Source organism: Orbicella faveolata, unplaced genomic scaffold, assembly GCF_042242905.1.
Source record: "Orbicella faveolata isolate gen_17 unplaced genomic scaffold, um_ofav_v1 contig_14, whole genome shotgun sequence".
Lineage (NCBI taxonomy): Eukaryota > Metazoa > Cnidaria > Anthozoa > Scleractinia > Merulinidae > Orbicella > Orbicella faveolata.
The window spans coordinates 21,673,466-21,682,239 of record NW_028301541.1 but is presented as its reverse complement, the minus strand read 5'-3'; the positions used below and the strand labels follow the sequence as shown (position 1 = coordinate 21,682,239).

At 38.8% G+C, this 8,774-nt stretch overlaps 1 protein-coding gene across 1 annotated transcript; it reads right to left on the bottom strand.

Moving 5' to 3' along the window:
- Positions 1-917: 917 nt before the first annotated feature.
- On the bottom strand, positions 918-7,970 carry LOC110062158 (very-long-chain enoyl-CoA reductase-like). Its single transcript, XM_089287084.1, has 15 exons — positions 7,652-7,970; positions 6,680-6,730; positions 6,134-6,185; positions 5,924-5,968; positions 5,480-5,560; positions 5,222-5,244; positions 4,967-5,079; positions 3,909-4,014; positions 3,597-3,613; positions 3,352-3,407; positions 2,886-2,929; positions 2,587-2,644; positions 2,085-2,173; positions 1,489-1,534; positions 918-1,140 (listed from the first exon to the last, which is right to left on the bottom strand). The coding sequence occupies exons 1-15, from the start codon at positions 7,655-7,657 to the stop codon at positions 1,013-1,015; spliced, it is 915 nt and encodes a 304-aa protein (XP_089143210.1). The 5' UTR covers positions 7,658-7,970; the 3' UTR covers positions 918-1,012.
- Positions 7,971-8,774: the final 804 nt, after the last annotated feature.

Here is an 8,774-nt window from a genome sequence, read left to right as displayed (position 1 = left end):
GGAATTCGCATAAATTTAGGTTTTCTATGAAATTGTCGACTTTTTGCTGCTTGATATGTGCTTTTAACCTATATTTTGATCTAAAGTTGCTCAAAAAGGCAAAACTTGCTCGAGGTTACTAGAACCGCAAAAGGTTACTCCAAACACCAAAAGTTGCTCAAAAGTTGCCGAGCACAATCGGCTCGGGGGCCCGTTTCGCGAAAGCCCCGGAAACTTTTCGGGCCCTCGAGACCATTGTTAGTTAATCTGTATCTAAAACGGGAGGAATGTGTGTGCCTGAAACTTCTTTTATAAAGGGAAACTATATTCATATCAAGAATTACAGCTCCGTAATCATAACGTTTAAGATTTTGCTGTGGCTTTCCAGGCGCGAAAACTTTTCGGGACCTCCGAGAAATGGGTCCCAGGCCTAGAGGAGAGGGGCAAGTCGTCATATCCCTTTGTCTTCAGAAATACTGCCAATCAGCCTGAAGTAGCAGAACAGTAACAGTGAATAAGTTATTTATTTCATTTCACCGACCTTGTCTAGCTTTCACATCACAACAGGTGCTTAAAAAAAAAAAAACACTTCGTTACAAAAATGACATAAACTAATAATTCATCAAGTCAAAACAAAGGAAATCACAACCGTGAAGGAGGCTTGGATACCCGGTCCTAATTAGCATAGATTTTGACGATTTTACTTCTCCTCTCCGTTTACTCCTTAGTTTTTGTTTCGATTGAGAAGATATATCAAATACTCGAGACAGTGTTTCATCGGCGATTCAATCACCTCGAATTTCGTCAAAAATACTCCGCTGCGCGTCGTATTTTCAACTCCCTTCTTGGTGTTTGGATATCCCGATGAAACACTGTCTCTCGTGTTTGATATATTGCGTAACTATTTCAAATGTGATAGTACAACAAGTGATCACTAGTTTGGAAAGTTTGTTTGTTTTAATCATGAATTCTTCATAAACACACTCCGCAAACAAGCTGAGACCTAATAATTGTTAATCTGTTTGAAGTTTATTTATAACAGAAAAGGAACGATTGCTTTTCTTCCTTTGGGGTAATCTTTAAATTCTTTGCGATAATTGCGATGCTTTCCGATTGCCCACACTGACATTTGATAAAACCCTGCCAAGATGAACAGCACCACTGAAAAATAAACGACACGCGTTAGTAACTGTGAAAATAATTTTTACACCTAATCGTACTTTTTTGGTAGCTTCGGTGGTATATCAGGCCAGCTTGGTCGAGGCATGGCTCGAAGTTTGGCAAGACATAGTCGCGACAAAATGTTTTTCAAATCCCCTCCCCTCCCCCGCTCCTTTTTTTCGTTATCGAAAACGAATAGGACTTTTCGTTGATTTAATAGGGAAGAAAACGTATCAACAATTTTGCGTCTTCAAAATTTCAGATCGCTCTGTTTCTTTTGTGGAGGAATGAAACAATTTTCCACAAGTTAAATAAAGCGCATGGCAGCATCATTTGGTAACTACATACCTGACAATGTCTGAGTCATCACCGCAAAGGATAACCAAGCCCCCACCTGAGAAAGAAAGGAAGATAGAAAAATTGTTGAAAATAAATATGCGAATCCCTTACCGCTAGCGCTTGAGGTTGTTAAATGAATATTTGGGAGTCTTTTTCGATTCTTATGACGTAGTTCTATGGAGATCCGTGTAGCGTTCCTGATTGGTCGTTTCTTGGTTTTTGAATTTTCACGTGCAAATAACAACCAATCAGAGACTCCACACCGATCTCTGTAGAGCTACGTCACCAGAACGGAATATTTCGTATCCAGTCTCAGCCGTCTCTCGAAATACGTAAAGAGTAACTTATGTTTTTTTTTTCTTTTGTATCACCGTATGTCAGAAACGAACCAGAAGTCAAACATGAGTTGTCTTTGAAACTACAGATTCTCAAAAAATCTGTAGTTTGCGAAACGAGCGCTTCGAAAGCACAATATCTATCTATTTTCTTTATTTGCATTCACTAACGCTTTCTTGACTGATACATGTATCTCGTTGCAATGATGGCGCAATGTGACTGATATTTAAGGAATTTGTGAGATCAGTTCTGGTCCATTTGGAGCTCACCTCGTAAGTATAGTTAGGACAGGAGACAAATCGAAACAGCTGAGTCATTGGGTGCGATGTTGGGTAGGGAATCTTCCTCTCTTTTGTACCTAAAGCAGAGTAACAACAAAGTAACATAAAGAGCAGGTGTCTGGTGATTTATATCTAAGCTGGGGTCACATTCACCAAAGCCACCTTGTAACAAGGTGAGATGAGTTTTCATTACTCTGAATATAATATTAAGCAGCCATTGTTGGGAGAGGGAGCATTGCACAAGGACCCAAGCCAAACGACACTAGCGCATTGTACATGTAGGGTTACCCCCAGCATTACCAGCATTACGTTTGCCGGTATCCATTTAATCCCCCAGGTAAAGAGAGGCACTGTGAGAGTAAAGAGCCTTGCATGGGACACGTCACCATGAACCTGGCCAGGCCTTGAATCTGGACCGCTTGGTATGAAGAACAGTGCTCACCTTACCGACTGATTAATACAGTTTCTAAATAGAAGCACACAAACATACCTGCCGGCCTTAAGTCCCGCAAAGCACAGTGGATAACAAAGTTTCCATACTCATTAAACTAGAAGAAAAAAGTGATTAAAATAGATTCAATTTCTACATTGCTATCTAGAGGTGACCAATGGCTCAACACTAGTTTCTATAGCAACAGCATTACCAGGAAGTTAATGCACACGTTCAATATTCTGTTCCTGTACACAAACCATTAAAATACTGCAGCTCACCTTATTGTAGTCAACTGCAAAATTAATTTCAATTAGCTAACATAAAAATGAAGCATGGATATGTTTAACAGAACTCACCAAGAACATTGCCAGACCGGTGTAGACTTGTGCATCCCCATACACTAACAAAAACAGAAAGAGAGGTGTTTCAAGACTTTTCTAGCAGTTGCAGCCCGGGGGGGGGGGGGGGGGGGGAAGGTTCTTTCATTTCATGGCCTTTATGCCTTTATGGGGAGGTCTTACCAGACAGGCTCAATAACTTTGAACAGCAGGACTGTCAATAAGGCCTGTAACCTGAAACCCTTGATGTTACGGGTGAACTTGCCAATAGCTGATACAATTAACTCAAAAAGAAACAAGTTTGTTACAGTGTGGAGATCAAGGTTACAGGTGAATAAAAACTTAATGTTGTGCGACAGTGAAAACAATCTACATTTACGTACGTGTATATAATGTATGAATTCTGGTTAAACAAAAGAGTTAGTGACAATACAAGTAAATCAGAACATGATTGAAAAAAACTTAGTAAGGAGATAAAACTTACTTGGTGGTGTATACAATGGGTGATTCACAAAATATCCAACTAGAGCTCCATAACCCCTAAGAAAAAGCCACAACATAAGTTTCAACGTATCTGCAGTTAGGCTAATGTCCAAGAATGCTGTTCACACCTATTGTAAGCATTGAGTCAGAAACCTTTATCAAACTGGGGTACTCTACCCCACAAACACAAAACAAATCTCAAAGCTTCTGACTAAAGGTATAATTATACATGTATGTTATCCTTACCAGTAATAACCAGAATTCTTCAGAAATACCATGAAAAACAAAAGGAAAAAAATGGGATTAAAATAAATCATGTGGATATTAAGCTATGAATCTCCCCTTGTCAATAGCAATCATTAAATCATTGTACAGTAAATATGGTTGCTAGTCTGTGAGCATTGATTGTCAATCTTATCACACTTTTCACTTAGCTACAATGACAAGTATATTTTTGAAATACATTTATGTGAGTCACACTTCTCATGGTTTTCAGCGGAAAATCTTTTGCACATTTTGTGGAGATGCTTATGACAAAGGAAAGTAGATTGTCCTTACCTTGAAAATGTTCATCAAGGGCATTGTTGCCTTGGAAAAGCGATGAACAAAAAGTGTCTCCAACAGTCTTTTGGCATAGTGTCCTGACCAACAGGCTGCTGCTATACTACAAGAAACCAACAAAAAGACACAATTAAACATTGCAAAAATTTAATGGCAAAGTGACTGAGTAACTGGAAGAAAGAAGGAACAAAATGAGTAACCACAAATAGATGCATGCATACCAGCATGCACACAAATGAATGAAGAAACAAACAAAGTAACCTTGAACAAACATACAACTATCTGACAAACCAACCTACAAACCAGCACTAAAATGTATGAATGAACAAATAAACAAACAAAGAATTATAAGATTACTGTGTCAGTGATTAACTGAGAGAAGCAAAAGAGAGTGGCAAATGGCACTAAGAAAATCTTGGGTCTTGGAAAATTTTTTATTTGATCTTATACTCTTGGAAGCCTAATTAAGATGAGTCACACATTCTGGCATTTGTTTGTTGTCAGTCAGTCTCAGCCCTGGATTCTCCAGTGAAAGTCTTAGGATCTCACTAAGAGAATCTTGAATTGCACCATTACACTATTTCACAAAATTTTGACAAATGGTTTCCAAAGTTTGTTTCAAATTCCCGAAGTTTGCTACTTACTTGGCAATTTCATTATGTAGTTGTCAATCAAATTGCGAACTTGCAAACAAAGTTGTGAATTTCATGCCGAACTTCGTTGGGAAGTTGCGAAGTTCGTTGCAAGTGAAGTTTGTGCCATTCAGTTTGTTGCTTTCATTTGCAATGTGAAGAGATTCATTTGTAATTATATTACCAAACCAAACACACATAATGGCGTGAACTTCGCTTGCAACAAACTTCGCAACTTCCCAACGAAGTTCAACGTGAAATTCACGACTTCATTTCCAAGTTGGCAATTTGATTAACCACTAGGTAATGAAATTGCCAAGTTCCTAGCGAACTTCAGGAATTCCAAATGAACTTCGAAAGCCATTTGTCAAAAGGTTTCTGAAATGCACTCTAATTTTTTTACCCACTACAAAGCAAACTTACTGTACTACAGTGGCATAAGGCTTGCTGGCTGCTTCAGGTCCATAAACAATAGCAGGTCGAATGTATAGCAGCATGTAGACTACTAGAGGACCAGCGTACTCGACTAAAAATACCTAATTGCAAACGGAGGAAAAATATGTCAATTAATTACTGTCAGTAGTGATACACCTGTAATTGACTTTTTCAGTTTTTTACCAAGGTTAAAAGCAGCTGACATTCTAATTTATTAAGCAGAAACCTGGGTGATTTCCTTACCGTTGTCCAGCTTATTTGGGGACCTGAGTAGATGAAATAATAATATTCAGCAATAATGCATAAATGGGCTGGCTTATTATAAATTGAGAGAACAAGGTTGGCAAACAGTTATATAGAGAATTTTCATTTTTTTCCTCTTATGGATTCAGCAGTCAAAGCAAGCTGTTTGTAAACTATTTAAGTAAACTTTGGTGGTTGCACATATCAATGTAAGGTGACTTAAATCAAGCTAGGAGTGTTCTTAGGTCTTATACATACCTAAATCTTTAAAGTATAATTTGCCTCCATCCTTAACTTCTAAGGATTCTAATGTTTCTTCATCTTTCACAGCTTTTCCTCCTTGAAAGGGAAACATATTTGAAACATTCATGTACATGTAAATAAAAAATGATGGAATCAAAAGGGAAGGCCAGACCTGGTACCTGATGCGACTGTTAATTAAATTTATAAGGGGTAAATTAATGGCATTGAAATATCCACAGAACTAAATAATAATAACTTCTGGGAAAACCACACATACTGTAATAACAGATTAATTTTGGTGGTAATTTATGAAAGGCTTTGTCAAGTAAATAGTTACCAAAAATATCTTGCTAAAAAGCATAATATAATGAAAAATATATCCCTACACTGTGTATAAATATTACCATGATGGTGGAGTACTAACAGAATCAAATCCATTTAAATAGGGATATTACTTACTTGGTTCAAGCCGAAATGATTGTCTTTCAGGATATAACTTTGAAACTGGGGCAAAATGTTAACAGAACATAATTCTAAGTTACAATCTCTTGGATTCACTTTGTAATGAGTTAATTAGAAATCATATAAGAATGACATACAGAATATACATTGTATACTGACAATATAATCTTATACAACTGTCACAAACCTCACAAACTGGCTACTTACATTTTTTGTGATACTCCTCTTTAACATCAGAAATGGTGCAGGATGGAGACAGCTAGAAATAAATAAAAAGGCAGGCCATTTGAAAATCAACTCCACAATGTGTGGCAAAAAGTAAAGTCTGCATCCGAGCCAAGTGGCAGATCAGGCTGGAGCTAATCCCAGTTTCTGGAGCATGAAGTGACGAGGAGTATTTCTACTCCCCCTTCGATGGGATGCTAGTCTATCACAGGGTTATCCCCAGAATTTTAGGTCACCAGTACCCATTTATACACCTGGGTGGAGAGAGGCACTGTGAGAGTGAAGTGTCTGGCCTAAGAACACACAATGTCTCCGGCCAGGGCTCAGACACGGACCGCTCAATCCAGAGTCAAGTGCACTAACCATGAGGCCACTGCACCTCCACCAACAGCGTGTAGGAAACTTGATTTATTGTGAGCTCAGACATTTTTTGATTCACTGATAAAATTCAGAATCAACTCACTGCTCTGCTTCGGCACAAGAACATACATGTGCATAAAATCTAGGATAGCATGATTTATATCTTACATCTTTTAGGACACACAATACCCTCCTGCTTCTGGCATCTAGAATTTCTACCTGTTTAAAACAGAAAGCAGAAACATGCATTAAATCTATGTGCAATTACAAAGTCCCTGTTTGAACCTAGTGGCAAATAGGGCCTGTGATTAACCCCAATTCTTGAAGTGACAAGGAGTATTAATAATTTTCTACTACCCCTGGATGGGATGCTAGTCAATTGCAGGGTTACCCTGAATTTGCTGGTCCCCATTTGTGCACCTGGATGGATTGAAACACTGTGAGAGTTTAGTGTCTTGCCCAAGAACACTACACAATGACCCCGTGCAAGGCTCGAACCAGGACTGGTCGATCTGGAGTACAGCACACTTACTATCATGCCACACAATCTCCCTAAATTTACTGTACATGTAAAATAATAATTTTGTACACAAAATCAAACGTTGAAAACTGAGCAAGAACAAACACCTCACTCTATGCATTCAGTGAGAGGTGTACAATGTACAAGTACAAGTTTTGCATCTGCACAAGAACATCACATCGTTGAAAAGACAGTACATGTAGCTTGAAATTAGTCGGATCATTTTAGGCCTTTTGAGATTTAGATGACTTCTACACAGAAGAAAATAAGCTTAAGTCTTAAATCTCTTAACTAAGCTAAAGCTTGTGGACTGAATTAGCACATGAAAGCTGAAGAACTAGTATGTGTACTTCGACTGAAGATAATGGCCGATCACAACAAGTGAACCTGGAACAATGAAAAGGACGCAAAATAAGGCTTCAGCGTTGAAAACAGTGAGGCACAGAATGTAGAAAGATAAAAAAAAAATTAACAGCAGTTGCGTTTCCAGCAAAGCAGACGCGCCGAACGGTTGCACAACTTGGCTCGACATCTTCAGTAAAACTGGTCTGATAAAGTGTATTTGGCGAGATCTGCACCATATCAGCTGCCGGAAAGCAAACTTCAAGTGTTACTCATACCTCCATGATTATTTATTCCGCGTCCTTGCTTTCCGCTAAAGATCTGAAGCCTATGCATGTACGTCTGGCTGGCGATGTGTGACTCAAAATGGCGACGAAGTTAGTCACCAGATCTCGACGATCTCACCCGCGCGGTAGAAGATTTGCTCGGGGCGTGGGTCTGGTTATCGGCTCAGATAAGTTGCTTTCAGTGGCCCCCGGTTGCTTTCAAAAACTTGAAATTATGACCGGAATAACTTCGGTTCCAGTTTGTTCTACACCTCCACCGAGAATCAAAAGTGGAACAAAGCACCTAACTCTACAGCTGTCAAGATTGGACTTTGTGGCCCAACATCCCACTTTATGGATGTCACGGCTTTGGACTTCAAACTCAGCATCCGGGTTTTGCCGTTTTCAGCTTAAACTTTGAAACTCACACCCACTGTTTGCACCGAACTTTGTAGCTCACTGATCCAACGAAAGGGAAATTTATATGACCATGAATTCGAAACGACCAAAGCAAAAATCGCATATCTACATCATTGGAAACCAGCTGAGTTTGTTAAAAATGACTACACTAGTGTCATTAGTCTACTGTCACTACAAAGGAGGTTGACTGGAGTTACCACATGCCTGACAGTTTGATTCTGAAAGAAAAAGCCGAGCAGCCTCAAGCTTTTCCCTTATTTTTTTGGTAAAATTGCTAAAAGGCTATTAAAATTTGTTACTCTCCAATCATTTTGGTCGTTCTCGGCACTTAAAGTGTATAAGGAGGTACTCATTAAATCAGTTATAATTTTAGCACCATTTTGATGAAAACCACTCATGTAAAATCCTCGTGATAGCGGCGACCCTTTAGCAGTTGTCAACATCAGACTTTGAAATTAACTCAAAATCTAACTTACCTATCATCATTGGACTATTTTCACTCACCATTCAACAGACTTTCATGTCAAAATCTGACTTTAATAAGAGCTATCAACGTCGAGTTAGTCATGCCAACAGAACAAAATCTATCGGAGTTTGCCAAACGCCACGTTCGTCTGTATAAAGTTTAATGCTTAGCTCTCTACCAGCTTCTTGATACCAGTAATCCCGGCCAAAAGTAGTTGGGACACTTGAGCTGTATCACGTATCCCCCTTC

What these genes read in the sequence shown, in the direction of transcription:
- LOC110062158 (XM_089287084.1), bottom strand. An exon ending in ATCATTTCGGCTTGAACCAA is followed by an intron (nt 5,561 to 5,923) that starts GTAAGTAATATC and finishes TTCCCTTTCAAG; the next exon opens with GAGGAAAAGCTGTGAAAGAT. An exon ending in CCTTATGCCACTGTAGTACA is followed by an intron (nt 4,015 to 4,966) that starts GTAAGTTTGCTT and finishes GGTTTCTTGTAG; the next exon opens with TATAGCAGCAGCCTGTTGGT.